General features: G+C 38.0%; 8 protein-coding genes across 8 annotated transcripts; 4 read left to right on the top strand and 4 right to left on the bottom strand. All coding sequences in view use genetic code 12, as the record gives it.

Annotated features, from left to right (window-relative positions):
• Nucleotides 1-744: 744 nt before the first annotated feature.
• PVL30_003073 (uncharacterized protein) lies at nt 745-3,138 on the top strand (the record flags this gene model as incomplete). Its single annotated transcript, XM_001525609.2, has 1 exon — nt 745-3,138. The coding sequence occupies one exon, from the start codon at nt 745-747 to the stop codon at nt 3,136-3,138; it is 2,394 nt and encodes a 797-aa protein (XP_001525659.2).
• A 544-nt stretch (nt 3,139-3,682) lies between these two features.
• Nucleotides 3,683-4,492, top strand: PVL30_003072 (uncharacterized protein; the record flags this gene model as incomplete). The annotated part of the gene is made up of 1 exon (XM_001525608.1): nt 3,683-4,492. One exon carries the CDS (start codon nt 3,683-3,685, stop codon nt 4,490-4,492), a length of 810 nt encoding a protein of 269 aa, XP_001525658.2.
• A 362-nt stretch (nt 4,493-4,854) lies between these two features.
• Nucleotides 4,855-5,909, bottom strand: SRT1 (ditrans,polycis-polyprenyl diphosphate synthase; the record flags this gene model as incomplete). The annotated part of the gene is made up of 2 exons (XM_001525607.2): nt 4,855-5,565; nt 5,676-5,909. The coding sequence occupies 2 exons, from the start codon at nt 5,907-5,909 to the stop codon at nt 4,855-4,857; spliced, it is 945 nt and encodes a 314-aa protein (XP_001525657.2).
• Nucleotides 5,910-6,283: 374 nt separating this feature from the next.
• Nucleotides 6,284-6,958, bottom strand: VPH2 (Vacuolar ATPase assembly integral membrane protein; the record flags this gene model as incomplete). The annotated part of the gene is made up of 1 exon (XM_001525606.2): nt 6,284-6,958. One exon carries the CDS (start codon nt 6,956-6,958, stop codon nt 6,284-6,286), a length of 675 nt encoding a protein of 224 aa, XP_001525656.2.
• A 1,020-nt stretch (nt 6,959-7,978) lies between these two features.
• Nucleotides 7,979-9,943, top strand: PVL30_003069 (uncharacterized protein; the record flags this gene model as incomplete). The annotated part of the gene is made up of 1 exon (XM_001525605.2): nt 7,979-9,943. The coding sequence occupies one exon, from the start codon at nt 7,979-7,981 to the stop codon at nt 9,941-9,943; it is 1,965 nt and encodes a 654-aa protein (XP_001525655.2).
• Nucleotides 9,944-10,396: 453 nt separating this feature from the next.
• PVL30_003068 (uncharacterized protein) lies at nt 10,397-11,716 on the top strand (the record flags this gene model as incomplete). Its single annotated transcript, XM_001525604.1, has 1 exon — nt 10,397-11,716. The coding sequence occupies one exon, from the start codon at nt 10,397-10,399 to the stop codon at nt 11,714-11,716; it is 1,320 nt and encodes a 439-aa protein (XP_001525654.1).
• Nucleotides 11,717-11,979: 263 nt separating this feature from the next.
• Nucleotides 11,980-13,041, bottom strand: MRPS9 (37S ribosomal protein S9, mitochondrial; the record flags this gene model as incomplete). The annotated part of the gene is made up of 1 exon (XM_001525603.2): nt 11,980-13,041. The coding sequence occupies one exon, from the start codon at nt 13,039-13,041 to the stop codon at nt 11,980-11,982; it is 1,062 nt and encodes a 353-aa protein (XP_001525653.2).
• Nucleotides 13,042-13,433: 392 nt separating this feature from the next.
• SNT1 (DNA-binding protein snt1) lies at nt 13,434-17,744 on the bottom strand (the record flags this gene model as incomplete). The annotated part of the gene is made up of 1 exon (XM_001525602.2): nt 13,434-17,744. The coding sequence occupies one exon, from the start codon at nt 17,742-17,744 to the stop codon at nt 13,434-13,436; it is 4,311 nt and encodes a 1,436-aa protein (XP_001525652.2).
• Between the last annotated feature and the right edge of the window lie 174 nt (nt 17,745-17,918).

Here is a 17,918-nt window from a genome sequence, read left to right as displayed (position 1 = left end):
TTTTGTTTTTTTATTTGATTTATTTGATTTATTTGACTTCAATTTGAAAATTGTTTTATAAACCCAGCTTTGTCAATCAGCCTTGTTTCCTTTTTTGTTACAAAAATTATTCTATTCTGCATTTTTTTTAAATCACTCCTGCAACTGAGATTGATATATTCGTTACCCTTTTCAAATTCTCTCAAGCTCAAAGTGATCAAAGAAGTAAAAGGAAAAGGAAAGGAAAAAGAGAGACAGAGAAATAGTTTCACGGACTAAGACAACAATATCTACAGCAACAGCAACAGCAACAGCCAATAACAATACTCTTTGTTTCAGCTTTGACATTGTCTTTTTTCACACCATCGTTGACTTTCTAAGCCTTTCACCATTCTGTTTTGTCTGTTTTATTTTATTTTCAATTACTTTTTGTTCTTTATTTTTTATATTTTTATATTTTATATTTTTATATTTTTAAATTTTTTTTATATTTTTTTTATATTTTTTTTTTCATTCTCTTGTGTTTATTTTCTTTTGGTTAATTTTGGCAATAAGGACATAGCCCCACCCCCTGCGTCATCAAACCCAATATTCTGCATAGCAAATCGGTTTAGAGAGGATTTACACGGGGAAAACCAATTTTCAACTACCGAGCAGCTAATTATAGCATTCACCAACAAATAACCGCAGTACTACCTTCACGTATATCCGAGTTTTCTTCCTTCCTTCCTTTCTTCCTTCCTTCCTTCCAATGGCTGAGCAGTAATGTACTCTCAAAATTATGACCCTTCGAGGTCTTATAAGCCACCAACTTCTTCTTCCTCAACAGCAACAGCAACAGCAACAGCAACAACAACTACACAGTCGCCATTTCCATCCTCGTCTCTTCCAGCATCAAGGAATAACAACTACAGAGAATACCCACTAGATGAAGAGGATATGGATGACTCATCCTCATTTACTTTCTACAACCGATCGACTGACCTTTTGACGGAAACCCATGGGAGAATGCAGCATAACATCCAAACACACAATAACCAAGACAATAATGAGCAAAACAATATTCAACACCAGGAACTGTCGTCGCTGTCTTCGGCTCCACTATTACAAAAGACACCACCAAGGGACAAAAGCTTTTCATCATTACCGCCCTTGCCAAACCAAAATAGTTTTCAATACTACCCATATGGTCAAAATCAACGAAACAATTCAGATCAAACAGCGCTAAAGAAACAAGAATCGGCAAATGCATATGAAATGTCAGTTTTGGATCATGACCAAAGTAGAGAACTATATATGGGACAATACCCACAACAATACCCACAGCAATACACAGATCAATACACAGATCAATACAAAGAGCAGCACACAGATCAATACGGTGACCGATACAGAGACGGAGATAGAAATCGAGACCTACCAGACTTGCCCCATAATCACGACCCTTTTATCGACAACGATAGGTATGACTCTGTGCCGTTACCAGAACTCCCACCACTGCCCTCAGCCAACCCCTTTTACAGCAGCAACAACAACAACAACAACAACAGCAACAGCAACAATCCTCGAGAATCTTTGACAGATGTTGAGAAACGAATGAGAAGGAATGAGAAAAACAGACTTTATACACTTCGCAGTAAGCCACGATTCCATTATACAAGATTACCCTACTTTACCATCTTGGTGACACTAATTCAAGTTATCGTCTTTATCGTTGAACTCGCCAAAATGTCCATCTTGACAGGCTCGGCTTTTCAAACTAGCCCCTATTTCAACCCAATGTTGGGTCCATCTACATATTTACTCATATACATGGGTGCAAGATACGTTCCATGCATGCATCAAATAACTGGAATCACCGATGACACAACTATAAGCTTTCCCTGTGCCAACTCAACTACAGTTGACACATTTGTATGTTCACTTAACGACCTATGTGGGTTATCGGGCATTCCAACATTTGACGATGGCACAAAATTTGCTCCCAATCAGTGGTACCGGATCTTTATACCCATTTTCTTGCATGCTGGATTTCTCCACATTTTTTTCAACTTGTTGCTACAACTTACTATGGGTGCCTCAATAGAGCGCAATATCGGGATACTCAAATATGCACTTATCTATATCATGAGTGGAATTGCGGGTTTTCTCCTCGGGGCCAATTTTACACCGCAAGGTATAGCATCGACTGGTGCTTCAGGTGCATTGTTTGGCGTTGTTGCCACAAATATAATTTTGTTTATCTACACTGGAAGGAAAAACACAAACATGTATGGTACAAAGCACTACAAGTTGTTTATATTTTTTATGTTTTGCGAAATAGTCATTTCCTTTGTATTGGGCTTACTACCGGGGTTGGACAATTTTAGTCACTTGGGAGGATTTGCAATGGGAATTCTTTCAGCAATCCTTTTACTCAAAGACCCATTTTGGATATACAACGATGGCATCATAACGTATAGGAGAGACCCAACTACTTGGCAACAATTTGTCAATAACTGGAATCCGCTTTTTGCGTATGAGGACAAGATCCCATTGAGATTTCTCATTTGGGTTGGAGTAAGGGTTGTGGCATTGGTATTGATCATTGTATATTTTGTTTTGCTCGCAAAGAATTTTTTTAATAATGATTACGACCTGTCTGAAAACTGCAAATGGTGTAAATATTTCAACTGTATACCGGTGAAAGGATGGTGTGATATCGGGCAAGTCACAGTATCAACTACAACACCAACAGCAACTGGAGCAACTGGGGAAACTGGGGAAACCGTGGCATCCGGATCCGGGTCTATAGCTTCAGAGACAACTGTGCCTACTCAAGTCTATTCTACGGCAATCTATACTACAACAGTGCCTACAACCGAGGCAGGGTCCAACAACAGAGCCAAAATTAAAAGGCAAGCCCAAGCCCAAGCCCAAGCCCAAGCTAAAGCTCAGGCATTAGATGCATTCAAGGCATTAGACGCAGCGCCATCATACAGCATAGGAGGTATAAGAACTGCACCGATCGCAGCTACAACTATGAAAAGTACAACAAACACTACGCCAACAACATTAACAGAGTTAAACTTTGTCCAGCAGTCTGCAATAGGCGTCGGGCTATATCTAATACTTACTGTGTTTATGATTTGTTTTCTTAAAAGGAAAAAAGTATTATAGATAGAAATGTATAATGAAAAAATAATGACTCCAATAAAAGAAGAAATAAAAGAACAAAAACAAGACTATTTTTTTAAGCCAATTCTATCTTTAGCTCTATTCACTTTTCTTTGATCAACCGATATGTTATGTAAATAAAAAAGGAAAGGGGTGATTTGCAATCAACAGCATTCATTTATCGTATACCTTACACCTTGTATAAATTTTTTTTTATTAATTTTTTTTCTTAATTTATTAATTTATTTTTTATTAATATTAATTCTTTTTTCTCTTTCCGCTCATACCTTTTTATTCATTTTAGTTTTCTCAAAATTTTAGCACGCCGCACCAACCTTTGGATTTGGATGAAATTTTTTTTTTTTTCTTCCCTTCACACAATCAAGCTATATAGTCAAAACCAGTTAAATCAAGTTCGTTCATCCCAACCAACTAACTAAGTACTTCAACTTAGACCAAGTTACAACTATACCTACCCTATATTTTGCATTTCATTTAAGCTAATACCTTATCTTTTGGCAACTTTGTCTTTTATATACTGTTTATAATGAGATCACAACTCGTAAGCGTACCGAAACACATTCGTGTCCGTACATTCACAACCACTCCCGTTGCACAGTCATGGCTTGGATCAATATTTGGTAAAAACAAAAACCGAATCACCGACAAGAGACGCGAGGAGATTATTGCACAACAAGATGAGATTGCTGCAAAGGAAAAATCAATCAAGATCCGTCACTTGACTAAGGAAAACTCGCCAGAGTTTTTGAAACAACTTGAGGAGAGCAAAGTTGAGAGATCGTCTTTGGTCAAGAATTGGAAGTCTCGTAACTTGGCGCCATCGCAATTGGAAGAAACGTATAATGACAAGGTGCAATTACAAGGAATCGTTCAGAAAGTTTATAAAGATGTTCTTATCCTCGATTTAAAAGCATCTGCCAAGACAGACAAACCAAAATTTAGCGACTTTACTCTGGTGGACGAAATCTTAACACAAGTTGGCGGTGTCGAGAGATTTGAACAATATGGTTTGGAAAACTTGGACTTGCGTTTTGAGTTGGTTAAAAAGTTACAATCTAGTTTGGGAATTGAATTGAATGATTATACAATCAGTAAGTGTCACAATTTGAAAGACTTGTACGTGGAAATTGAAAATGTCGTTAATACAAGATGGAAATGGGAAAGAAACCCCAATGCCATTGTGTTGAGGAAAGAGGACTTTACAGCACCAAACATTCACTTGAGTGAAGAGAGAACAGAACAAGAAAAGATGGCCGAGTACCAAAAGATTTTGCAACAAATGAGAGCTGCTGACCTGGCGCACTTGGAACACGTGAAAACCCAAGAGGCATCCTAAGAGAGATGAAACCAGAGAACAAACAGAGAGAAGGAGGAATAAATGAAATTCATTAAAAATTTCCGATTGAAGTATAGTGTAACATATATAAAAGCAATTTGTACATAGCTTAAGGATCAGCAAAAGAAATGAGAGATGCCCAAGCGTTTAATCAAATCATTTTCGTTTTCATTTCTCATCAATCATTTCTTTCTTGTCGTATAATTTTTGTTTACGCATTTATTTGTTTATTTGTTTCTATTTTTTTTTTCCTTTATCTCTGGTTCAATCTATTTGCTCACTCTCTTTCACACTTCCACACTTTCACACTTCCACACTCTCTCACTTTATATTTTTTTTTATATTAAATCATTTTTTATTCTTCACTTTTGAGACACGGATATGGTTGGCGGTGGTTTTGGCAATTCTTTAAGCAGAACAGGTGCAATAGATTCTTGTATCTCAAATTGGGTTCCACACATATTTTCTTCTTCCAACTGCAAAGTCTTGTAGTAACTCCATTTGAACAAGACTGAAATCATGCTTACAAATCCAAAGTCCGGCCACAAAGTCTCAGGAAACTCGATTGTGCAACTTGTTGAGCATTGCCAAAGTAAAAAATCACTTAGTCTGGTATGACCACTCGTTCTGATCAAAATATCTAATGGGGGGACGTTGTCATCGAAGTAAAAATTCGACTCGATGGTATTGATCCCAATTTCATCGCGATGTTGGATCTTGCCGTCAATTCTCTTTTGCATAATCGATTTAATCGCATGCGTCATTTCATCACGCGCAGTATAAGAAAAGCAAACGTTCAAAACTTTTTTCGAAACGTTATTCTTTGTTGAGTCTTCAATAGCCACTAAATCTTTGAGAATGTCTTCAGGAATATATTCCCTGTTACCGATTATTTTAATCGCAACCTTGTTATACTTGGCATATGAATCGTCATACTCTGACAACATCTTTAACTTATCACGCAACAAGCCAAACAAGGCGTCAACTTCTTCTTTCAGGCGGTTGAAGTTCTCCAAAGAAAATGCGTAAATCGTTACTTGTTCGATACCTAATTTATAGCATACTTCAAGAACCTGCAGGCAGAGGAGAAAAAACAGTTTGTTAGTATCATTGATGAAAATGCTTCCTCTATTTCTTTTCCATGATTTTTTTTTCTTCACTTATCCATTTTGGTCCAACTTACTTTGATTAATGCACTTGCACCGGCAAAATGGCCCTCCTTTAGTGGTAACTTGTTCTTTTTTGCATAGGTTCTATTTCCATCCATTATCAACGCAACGTGTCGAGGTATGGGCCCAGTTTTAAGCACTGCTATAATAAAATCCTCGAGAAACCCAATTACAAATGAAAATAATGGGAATTTTAGTATCAATGCCAAAATAGAATTCAATGAAAATGCTCTGGAATACGAGGCCATGTTGAATAGTATTTCTATTGTTGACTGCGTAATGTTTGAATAGTTGGTCAAAAGGTGTAGCTCAAGTGCTACAAAAATGTTGCAAAAGGTGTTGCAAAAGATGTTGCAAAAGTGTTGCAAAACTTTCGTTAAATTAAAAACGTGTATGTGTGCACAATGGGGGGGGGGGGGCGGCGGCGGATGCAAGGAGTCGCGGATGGAGGTAAAAGTACTTAAAGAATAAGGCGCACGCGAAAGAGAAAGAGTCAAATGAGAAGGCACCATTATTAACCTCCGCTCTTCACTTACCACACTTAACTTCCAACCCTTTCAAAAAAAAAAGAAAAATTAAAAGAAAAACACATTCTTTTTTCTTTTTTTCTATTTCTTTTTTTCTATTTCTTTTTTTCCTTTTTTTTTTTCCAAACTCGATCGATTTTCAAATTCCTCAAATCGAATGTTTGCACCACTTTCTTTACTTCCTTTTTCTGCTTCTCTTTAGCTCTTGCCTCCTCGATCTTGTTAAGGTAGCCCATATAAACAACTACTTCGGCAACTAGTACTAAAATGCCAAAGAAGACCGTTAATAGAACTCGATAACTATCTTTCAAACCCCATGATGACGCTGTCCAGTACCAGATAGCGTAAGATACACTTCCTACACTAACTGCAATATTCACTATTGTAGTTAATTGATTCTTGAGCTCCTTATGTGCTTTTGCTGGAGATATATACTCTTGATCCGAGTTGTCGTACAATGTGGCAAACTCTGGTGATTTGTTGATAAGCTGCTTATACTCTTTCTCCTTAGCTTCTAGTCTTAATCTCTCCATTTGCCTCAAAAATTCGGGAGTCTTCTCTTTGATGAATGTTTTATATGGCGGTATGTGAAGCTTAGATTTCTTCAATAACGCGAGAAGGGTAGGTGTAGGATGGCACTCATTGTAGAATTCGATAAGCTGGCCATGGCTAATTGTCTTGTTTGATAAAAGCTTTTGCTTTTCGCGTTTATCAAGACTCAGTTGTTCAATGAGAGTTTTCAACTGCACGGTGATTTCGAAAAGCGTCATTGAGAAACTGTAGAAGCTAGAGTCTGTATAGCTTAAAAGATCGAATGAACATTGGGAATCGTTCACCGAGGAAGAAGAAAATAAAAAAAAATTAAAAACCAACAGCTATCGTCTAAAATTCAAACCGTGCGAAAACAAAGGGCAAAAAAAAGGAATCGAATAAAACAATGTTCTCGGCCGAGAAGAAATCAAGTAATTTAAATATTTATCGTTTTATTTTGTTCCACACGCATCAAGAGCGTTTGAAACATGACGACATATTTTTGTTTGGCTCCATTGTTTTTTTTTAATGGTATTTCTTTTCTTTACGTTTATATAGTTCTTAACCGTAAGCAAAACTCTTTGGGTCTTAAAGGTGTTAAAAATATGGTAGTTTCCTCATGATCGGGTTTAATTAATAAATCTTGAATTTTCAAGATATGTTATTTATATTTACATCTTGTGCCAACGTACACTACTTCCGACACCTATTCCGCATACTTTTAAATACAAAAGTAATAATAAAAAAATAAATAAAAAATAAAATAAAAAAGAAGAAAGCGGGAGAGAGAGAGAGTAAAGCGAGAGTCTGAGGGGTAGAAGCAGGGGTAAAAATCACGATAAGATATGCATACCACACTTTACAACCTTTACAATTCACATGACTCGACTTAACTACTTCAATTCTTCTATAAAACTGAACGCAATTGGATACCATCCAACCCTTGACAAAAAACTACATTTAGGATAAAAGAACACTCCAAAGATTTGAATTGTTACTTCAGCAATATCTCGGAAAAACAAGAGTTTTAAAAGGAACGGAAGTTGAAAGCACCTTTTCCCTCTACCTCCATTTGCAACAAAAAAATCCCTACGAATACAAAAGATCAACCATTACAATTAAACAGCACTTTACACAACTCCAACCCCTGCCCACCATTTTTTTTATTTCTTTAACAACACACATATATCAACATTTTATTTCCCCTTTCCCCTTTGCTCTTTCCTTTTTCTTTTTTTTTTTTTTTTAATCTCAGGTCAATGAACTTGTTACGCAATCAAGACTCTAGAAAACGACAAACAAAGAAGGACGACGCTATTCGCAAGCGCATAGAACATGATTTGAGCAAAAAGAAAAAAAATGGGTCATACATTGCACGGCATAAGCGGCCAATGCCTGGTACTGTGTTATCACTCAAACCTAATGAGCCAATAACATGCAAAGCAACAGCAACTGTTTATGAAGTATCTCAATTGATGATTGCTAGACGAGAAAATTGTGTATTGGTAGTAGGCGAAGAAGGTGATTTAATGGGTATATTTACCGCCAAGGATCTTGCATTCAGAGTTGTGGGTGCTGGTTTAAACGCCGGTAATGTGACTATAAACAAGATCATGACTCCAAATCCCATATGTACCATGGAGAACAACCCTGCATCTGATGCATTAACCTTGATGGTAGACAAAGGGTTTAGACATTTGCCCGTCAAGAATGAATTGCAGCAGGTTGTTGGGATCTTAGACATTACAAATTGTTATGCGCAACAAATGGAGAAGCTAGAAAGAATGCACAACAGTTCAAAGAAACTATACGAAGCGTTGGACTCGGTGCAAACGGAAATAGGGTTGAAACAACACCCACAACAAGTTTTTGAGTATTTTGAAAAGCTACGGAGCAAAATGAATGGCCCAACTTTGGAAACCGTATTGGACGAGCAAACAGCACCAATTTATGTGAGTGTAAAGGCAACTGTACTTGAAGCAACTGTGTTGATGAAGGAGAACAACACCACTGCTGTATTAGTTAAAGATACTAATGAAGAGCTAACGGGTATATTCACATCTAAAGATGTGGTGCTACGAGTTATTGCGGCTGGTTTAGAACCCAAGCAATGTTCAGTTGTACGAGTGATGACCCCGCAGCCAGATATGGCTAATGCCAACTTACCAATACAGCAAGCTTTGCGGCAAATGTTTAATGGCCATTATTTAAACCTACCGGTGTTTTGTGATGGTGCTAATGGTGGTAATGAAGATGATGTTAGTGGTGATATTCGAAAAAAAAGAGTCTGCAATATAATTGGCATTGTTGATGTGTTAAAATTGACCTGCTCAACATTGAATCAGATCAAGCAACTTGAATTGGATGACTTTATGCCAGAAGCACTTGTTGACTCACACGAGTCTTTGGGTCCAGCGTGGAGTAAATTTTGGACTGAACTAGGGAATGAGGATACCATTTCCAATCATTCAGAAATAGTCGTAGATATGGATGCAATGCATAATGGTGAAGAAGTTGTCAATGATGCTGTGAATGATAGTATTGTTGCTGAAAATACTAGACACATTGCATCTACTACTGCATCTAGTACTGCAGCTGCTGCTGCTGCTGCTGTCGCGACAGATGCAGCTGCTACAGAGGCTGCACCACTCCATTCACATCCAGAAATAAACCCTTCAGATTCTGTATCTAGAGCAAATTCATTGACAACAAGAGGGTCTTATCATCATTCCATTGGAGGGCCACTTTCAAGTAGAATGCTAAGCACCGAAGATATAATGTTTGTATTTAAATTCCGGTCTCCAGGGCATATAGGAAAAGTACATCGTGTGGCATTGGCTTATGGCGACGGAATTGAGAAACTAAAAGAATTGATTGGTGCAAAACTACTAGCAAAGGATTTTGAGGCTTTAGGGGTCAATAGAAGTGTCAAGGAAGGAACATACATTGTGAGTTATTTAGATGATGAGAATGACATTGTTTCCATAACATCAGATTATGATCTACTCGAATGTGTTCGGGTCAATCGCAAGTTAGGCAAGGAAAAGGCAGATGTATACCTTAGTAGTCTATCTAACCACATTGCTATCAATGAAGCACGCAAGTGTCACAAACGAAATAATAGATATTTTTCGTCTGTGATGGATAGTGAATATCTCCTTCCTAGTATTATTGCCATACTAGCATCATCTGCTGTTGTTGGGTTCACCCTTAGTAGAAGATAAAGTCTAACAAAGTCGAAAGCCAATGAATGATGAAAGCATTAAATGGAAGAATAAATATTGAAGTAGATATCTGTTGGTGAGTGCAATATTAGCCTTTGAATCAATTTCATTTAATTTCATTTCAATTCTCCTCTTCTCTTTCCCTCGCTTTCCTACTCGCATCACCTCACCCCTCTCGCAAAATGAGTAGCGCTAAAGGAATATATAAGTATATGTACAAAAATATATTTATATATAAAAATCGAAAATCAATATATATATATATATATATATTGGTTTAATGGTAAATATTTTTCCCGAGGAAAATTAAACTTAATATCAAAAACAAGATTCAAACACAATCGCAAGCGCAAATTTAAATTTAAATTCGAACGCAATCTTAATCGCCCACGCTCAACCATACAATTAACTTCAATTTGTCATCAATTGTGACAAACCAGATATACAGACACAATGGCATCATCTGCAATCGTAGGAGCATTAGCATGTCAAAAGAACTCTTTTTTAAAAACATTCAACACTAAGGTTGTCTCAAGTTATGAATTTGTTCCTCCTCCCACATCAAAAGACAAACAGAACAAAAAGCAGTTACAACCAAAGGAATTAAAATACGGAGTTGAGTTTGAGGATACTATACTTTTTCCCGAAGGTGGCGGACAACCTTTTGACAAAGGCACGATTACAATTTTGGATGGCGCAGACAAGGAAATCATTGAAGTGAATTCCATATTGAGAGACAAACTAAAAGCTGTTCATATTGTTGAGAAGCCAATTGAAGTAGGTACACCAGTACAACTTGATGTTGACTGGGATAGGAGATTGGACATAATGCAACAGCATACCGGACAGCATTTGTTATCAGCTGTGTTTGATACATATAATATGGAGACCTTGAGCTGGTCAATGGGCGATGAAATCAATTATATTGAGTTGCCTTCCAAAGTTGAGGATGACATTGTAAAGGAGGTACAGGACAAAGTTAATCAGCTCATATTTGAAGCACATCCGATAACTGTTGTTACTCCAGATGCTGAAGGTCACGAAATCGACACCAGTCATTTACCCGATGATTATGATCAAACGCAAGGAATTATAAGGATAGTGAAAATCGGTGATCTTGATTCCAATCCGTGTTGCGGTACCCACTTATCGAGCACATCTCAAATACAATCACTTGTGTTGCTCAACCAAACCTCAATCAGAGGTGGCCACTCTAGATTATACTTTACTTGTGGCCAACGTGTTTCCAAATTATCTAGCGAATATTTCGATATCTTGAAAACTGTTTCTGGATTACAACTCTCTTGTCAAATCAGTGATGTTGTCAACAAAGTGGACCAATTAAACACAAACTATCGAAAGGCAAACTCGACTATAAGTGCATTGAGCAAAGAACTAGCTAACTTAAAAGCAGCTGAGGTTTTCAAAAATTACCGTGAAAATGCAGAGATTGTTTATGTATATCGTGACGATACCAACCCTGAGTATTTAAACCTCGTCCAGAAGGAGCTTTTGACAATGATCAATGCTGACAAAGAATGTGGTGTTGATCTTTCCAACAAACAAACTCTAGTCCTTTTTAATGGTCAAACAGCAACTGGTGGAATGGTTAAAATCTTAGGCCCCAAAGCCGCGGACATTTCTGCTGAGCTCAAGCAAAGAATAACAAGTTTGAAAGGTGGTGGAAAGGGTTCTTCCTTTCAAGGTAAGATCACCAATTACGAAAAAGGCGAAATTGACTCCGTCATTAGATATTTGGACTCCCTTGTATAAACCGGTACGAAAACACTTCTAGAATTAGATATTTATATACATAGACATATATAAAGGTATGTATATCCGCATATATAAAGGCATATAGAACCACATATAAATACATAGAGACTTTTCAAACATATATAAGCTTAGGAATAGAAAAGGAACTAAAAATTGTAGAAAAATAGGCAAAGCAAAGAGCAAAAAGAAAAAACAAAAAAAAACATACGAGATCGCCGAGTGGATAAAAACACGCAAATTCATACATCTATATACAACAACTAACGTTTAACCCAGGTTGGTGATTTTCTAGCCTTAAGTTTACCAGGTTTCTTTCTTTCCACAACCCTTGTATCACTTGTCATCAATCCAGCCTTTGACAATCTACTCTTCAACAATGGGTTGAACACAACAAGACCTTTAGCAATGGCATACATGATGGCTTCACTTTGACCCGTGTAACCACCGCCTGTAACTGTAGCAAATATATTATATTTACCTTCTTGGTCAACTACTTGGAATGGGTAAGCCAAATTTTTTCTGGCATAGACATTTGGAAAGTACTCAATAACATTAATACCATTAACAATAACTTGGCCCTCGCCTCGAACCATCCGCACTGTAGCCTCTGCATTCTTTCTCTTGGCCTTAGTGGTGGATCTACCCCATTGATCCAATTGTTGAATCTTTTTCTTTTCAACGGCTTTTGCCGCCGAGGTGGAGTAGTACTCACCAAGAAGTTCAATGACCTCCAGTGGCATCAACTCGTGCTCAATTGTACGTAACTGACTCAACCCATTAACAAGTTCTCTATAGTGACTAGGTCTCAATCTAGTACCAGATTGTAATCTTTCTTTATAAACTTCAAATCCGATAAATTTCTTTGCACGGAGCTCTTCATCTGACAACACCCTTTTAGGCAATTTCTCGTACTTTCGGATGAGGGAATTGATTGTATTCATAATAGTTTCGTGAACTGGATTTCCTCCATAAAATGTAGATAATGTGGGACGTATACGAGTCTGATTGAGCTCGGACATTGAAAGATTTTCAGTCACTTGCTTATTGTAGTTTCTTGACCTATTGGAAAATGATGCTTGGTCATTGTTACCTCTATCACCATTAAATCTTTGTCTAAATCTGTTGGATTTTCTTTCATTGGGTATTTGTTGGTCGAATAATATTGAAGAAGAAGAAGAAGAAGAGGTGTTGGTGGTAGAGACTGTAGTTGTTACTACAGTTGCATCTTGAATGATCTCGTTTAAATACGGCCTGGAGTTGGAAAAGTATCGGCACGTAGTTAGACTCAACCCACCTAGCTTGGAAAGTAACTTCGATGACATTGATTAGTTGGATTATTGAATAACAGATTGTAGAAGTCCACCTCCTCCGCTTTACCTGTGGAAAACTTTTTTGTATCTAATTTTTTTTTTTTTCTTCTGTCTTTTTCGATTTTTAAAGAATTTTCAATTATGTTTCGCACTTTAATGGAAAAAATGAAGAGAATCAAAAGGGTAAGGAAAATGTGGGCAAAAAAAAAAAATTAAAAAAAAAAAAAAAATTTAAAGTGAAAAGGAATAAAACACTCAATGAGAGAGAGTCACGTGCAATAATATCTTCTAACAAGTCCCAAGCAATAATAACTCGGGCAATATATTAATACATATTTATAAACAGAATTAAAGTTATTGGAAAAAAATAAGTTCATGAAACAAGCATTAGACTTTATGAAATACTATGAAGGTGGATCAGCAGAGAGTAGACTTGCTATTCCTCCGCGCTTAATAGGCTGCGAATTCTGAGTTGGATTTTGGTTCTGGTTGGGTTTCGGGTTTGGATTTGGATTTGAATTTGAGTTTGGGTTTTGGAGCTGACTATGTTGTGGGTACACTTGGCTTTGATTGCTTGACTTTGGTTCACTAGGGGCATTTAAAAGGTCTGTCAAGTTGGTCTTTGCCCGATTGATCTGTTGTTGCAATGGTTGGAAAACAGGCTCTTTTCGTACGGGACTATCAGAATTAAGTAGACTCATGATTGAACTCCTATGTACTGGAGCCGATGTGGTTGGTTGTAAGTGCGGTCTTGGAGGTTCTGCTTGGATACTCTGGTATGCACGTACAGGTTCATTGGCTAATATGTTAGCCATTCGTGGACTATAATATTGTTGTTGTGATTGCTGCTGCTGCTGTTGTTGTTGTTGTTGTTGTTGTGGTTGTGATTGCAGTGGTTGCAGTGATTGCAGTTGTTGGTAATAAGGTTGATCATGAGACTGATTTGTAGCTTCATATGCAGATGGAGAATAGTTCGGAATTCGGTTTTGAAATGATGGTAATGGATTGTGAAAAGTGCCAATTGGGATATAATGCTGAGCAGGTGCTTGATACGTGGAAGCTAGTGTTGAAGCGGATGTAACAGCATTACCAATCGAAGTGCCTGTATTCTTATCATAGCTAGTATTCATAGGCATACCTGTTGTGGTTGTTGTAGTTGTTGTTGTTGTTGACGAGGAAGAGGATGACGGTGCTATGGCTGTTGCTCTTGCTGTTCTCGCTGTTTTTGATGTTTTCGATGCTTTCGAAGTTTGTTTACTTTTCGAATTCATCTTCGCATCGGCCTCTTCCGCTATCGGTATCCAATTATTCTTTTCAGCATTCCGCTGGAAATAATTACGAACCATTGTTGCTGATTTTGTTCCCAACTTGTCCGCAATCATAGTCCATTTTGTTCCGCATTCCTGCAATAAAACAGGAAAGGCATTAGCCTCGGTTATACTCCAATAACTGGATATTGCTTTCTTCTTTTCCTTCACATCATCATTTCCTGTGGATACCGAAAAAGATGCTTGCAGTTGGGGTAGATAAGAAGTTCCATTTTCCGCGTTGCTAACAAGGCCCGGTTTCACTTCTGCTGCGTAAGTATTGTGGAAAGCATTTTGATGAACTGCAGGGACTTCAAAATTTGAAACACTGTGCTCTTTATGCACCGGTTGGTGTTGTTGCGGTTGTTGCTGCATTTGAAGATATTCTTGATGAGACAATTGCAGTTGCTGATACTGTGCTGCGAATTGCAGTTGTGATTGGTCAGGAAGCCCCTCTGCAACATTTTCTACTTTGGGAGCCAATTCACGTTTTGATTTTTTCTTTTCCTTCTCCCTTTGTTTTCCTTCAGAAGTTGGAGGTGCGGCACGTTTTTTGCGAGCGCCTCCAGTGGAAATTTCTTCCTTTTTATTCTCAAGTTGTGATGAAACCGTGGCAACGCTGGATATTTCAGCTTGTGGAGTACTTTCCAGTCCAGATGGAGTCAAAGATTCCTTTTCTTGATTTACAACGGTGTCCAAGACAATTGGTTGTAAAGTTATTTCTTTTTCTTCCTTGCTGATACTCTGATCCTGCTCCACTCCCCTCCCCTTTTCTTTGTCCTTGTCTTGTGCGACTTTTCGGGTAACACTTTTGACACGTCTACCTTTCCTATTGGCCTTTTTCTTGTATTGAGCCAACAATTGTTTGTAATTGATGGCCTTTTTTGTCATATAGTAATGCACAACACAATCAGATGCCGAACGAAGACCTCCCATATGCCTCGAAATAGCTCCAAAACGTTTTGGATATAAGCAAAACCCTTCACTAAATAGTTCGTGCTCCCTTTCCGAGAATGTATTGTTGAAATCGGATTTAACTCTTTGGGTCCATTGTACTTTGTTGTGCACAATGTTATTGGAGTCCATAAACTTGAAATTATTTCGTGCAATCGGATCTAAGATCATATCAGGTATATCAGCAGCAACTTTTTGAGCTTTGGTCAAAGGATCTAAATCTTCTTCTTTTCCAAGACTTAATAATATTTCTTGAAATTCTGCCTCAGTAGTCACCAAATCCCCATGTCTCCTGCTACTTCTTCTACTGGTATACACTGGGCCATCCAGTGGAAAATTGACAGGTGACCCGTTGTTTGTGTGTGTTGCTGAACCATTGACCACTGCTCCAACAGCAGATGGCTGCATTTGTTTTTTCAAGTCACTTGAATCAATTTCTTTCCTACTTTCGTCATCCGGTGGATGGAGGATGCGCAACTGCTGATCCATTTTCTCTCTTTCAATTTCATGCACTTTCATGTCATGATTGTACTCTGTCCACAATTTTAATGTTTTTCTTTTTAAATGAGACAGTTTGTTGTACAAATTGGTAACAACCACTTCTCTCTTTTCATTAATAAAAGAAAGGTAATTAGCGTTAAAAGTGGAGTATTCACTAAAGTTAGTAATTGGTTTGGCCATAGAATATTTCAAACCGATATTGAGCTTTCCCTCTTTTTCCACAGCAGACTCAAATCCTCGTTTTAATTTTTCAAATGCATCTTCAAGTGCAGGTAATGGATATTCTGCTCCCGTTTGTTTTGAAGGATCAGTATCGGTTGGTAACACATTAAGATGTTTTTGAACATCTTTGGATTCGGATAATCGTGAGATAGTTCCCAACCCCAGTGTCGTTTCTTTACTGCTCACAAGTTCTTTTTTAATAGATGGCGTTCCAATTGTGGTTGGCAATAATTCGGATAGCACTTTCCGTTGCTCGGAGTTTGAATCTATCTTGTTCTCTGGGTTTTCTTGTTCCAATTCCTTTGCATCTAACTTTTTCTCGTTCTCTTGTTCTTGTTCATTTTCAAGTTCTTGTTCTTGTTCTTGTTCCTCCTCTGTTATTTCATTGTCGCCGTCCTGAGTTTGGTCGTATTCCTCAACCTCTACTTCGGGAGTGGTTCTATCTTCGCCCTGTTCATCTCCAGTCACTTTGAGTTTCTGCTCTGGTTCTTCCTCTTCTTCAATTTCAACTTCTTCCACTTCTTCCTCCTCCTCTTCATCTTCTTCTTCATCATCTTCCTCCTCCTCCCCTTCTTCTTCTTCTTTCTGTTCATCATCATCTTCCCTTTCTTTCAATACTTGTTTCTCACGGTCTTCATCATTTTCATTATCTCTATTGAAATGTCTTCGATAGTCTGTATTTCTGAAATGCTCTTTACTTCCGTAATGAAATCGTTGTTTAGAAGCATAATGACCTCGATCTTGCTTCGTGCTTGAGTAATACGATGATCCAGATCCATATTGTCTTGAATGCGGATAATACGAGTTCAGTTTCAGACCATTTCCCGACCGATAGGAGCTTCCTTCTGTAGCGACATCTATTGCGTGTCCTAAAGGTACACTGTTGCTGTTTTTAATATACAGATTACCATTCCCTGTGGATATTGGTGTGGATGATGAAGCGGTTGAAGATGATAAATGTCTCCCGTTTCGTCGGTCTTTTGCCGAGAATCTAGCTGTATTTGATCGGCCTGATTTCCATCTTGGTACAGTGTTCAGGTCGGACTTATATGAGTCATACCTTTCTCGTTTGTACTCACCGTTTCGATTTGGCAAGGACCCCAGTTGGGCAGCAACGGCAGCAGCAGCAGCAGATGATGATGATGATGATGATGACGGAGAAAAAGAAGAAGAAGAAGAAGAAGTCGGCGCATTTGCTGTTGATACTGTTGACGATGTATGTGGTACCAGGTTCGTTAAAGATTTGGATTTGTTATAGTTGCCAAACGATAGTCGCGAGTCACCACCTTTTCTACGATTATCACTGCGATAATGGTCGTAACCGCCATATGCATTTGAATTGGAATAGTAATTGGATGTATATGAGCCACTAGACGATGCGTTTGATCGTGGATTGGATGATGGTGATGAGTAATTTGGTGGGTCTTTCAGATGAGTTAATGAAGATGAACCAGGTCCATTACTCTTGAAATCTCGTCGTGTCAAATTTGGTAGATTAGATGCTCGCGAGGATGATGCAGATACAGGTGCTCCTACACCATCTACTCCTCCTGTTGACGCCGAGGGTGCTCCTGTGCCTAAAGATGAAGCACCTTGATTTGCAGATGAATTCGAAGAGAAAAAATCCTTCCGCTGCGACTGGGATAGATGCTTGCCATGTTCCAGATAGTCGTCTCTATTGGAATATCGAGATTGGTTATGACTACCACCTCGTAGACTAGAAGACGACATTACTTAATAAAGGTAAGTAGCAGTGACGAAAACGAAAAGAAAAATGGAAACACAGAAATGTGTAGAAGTAGTAATTAGTAATTTGGTGCTTGGTGCTTGGTGCTTGGTATTTGGTGTTTGTTTGTCGCTGTTTAAGTTATTTCTTTTTTTTCTTTTGAGGTTGTGACAATTGTT

Source organism: Lodderomyces elongisporus, chromosome 3 (assembly GCF_030384665.1).
Source record: "Lodderomyces elongisporus chromosome 3, complete sequence".
NCBI lineage: Eukaryota > Fungi > Ascomycota > Pichiomycetes > Serinales > Debaryomycetaceae > Lodderomyces > Lodderomyces elongisporus.
Note: the sequence above shows the minus strand (reverse complement) of the source record. Positions and strands in the feature narration are given on the sequence as shown.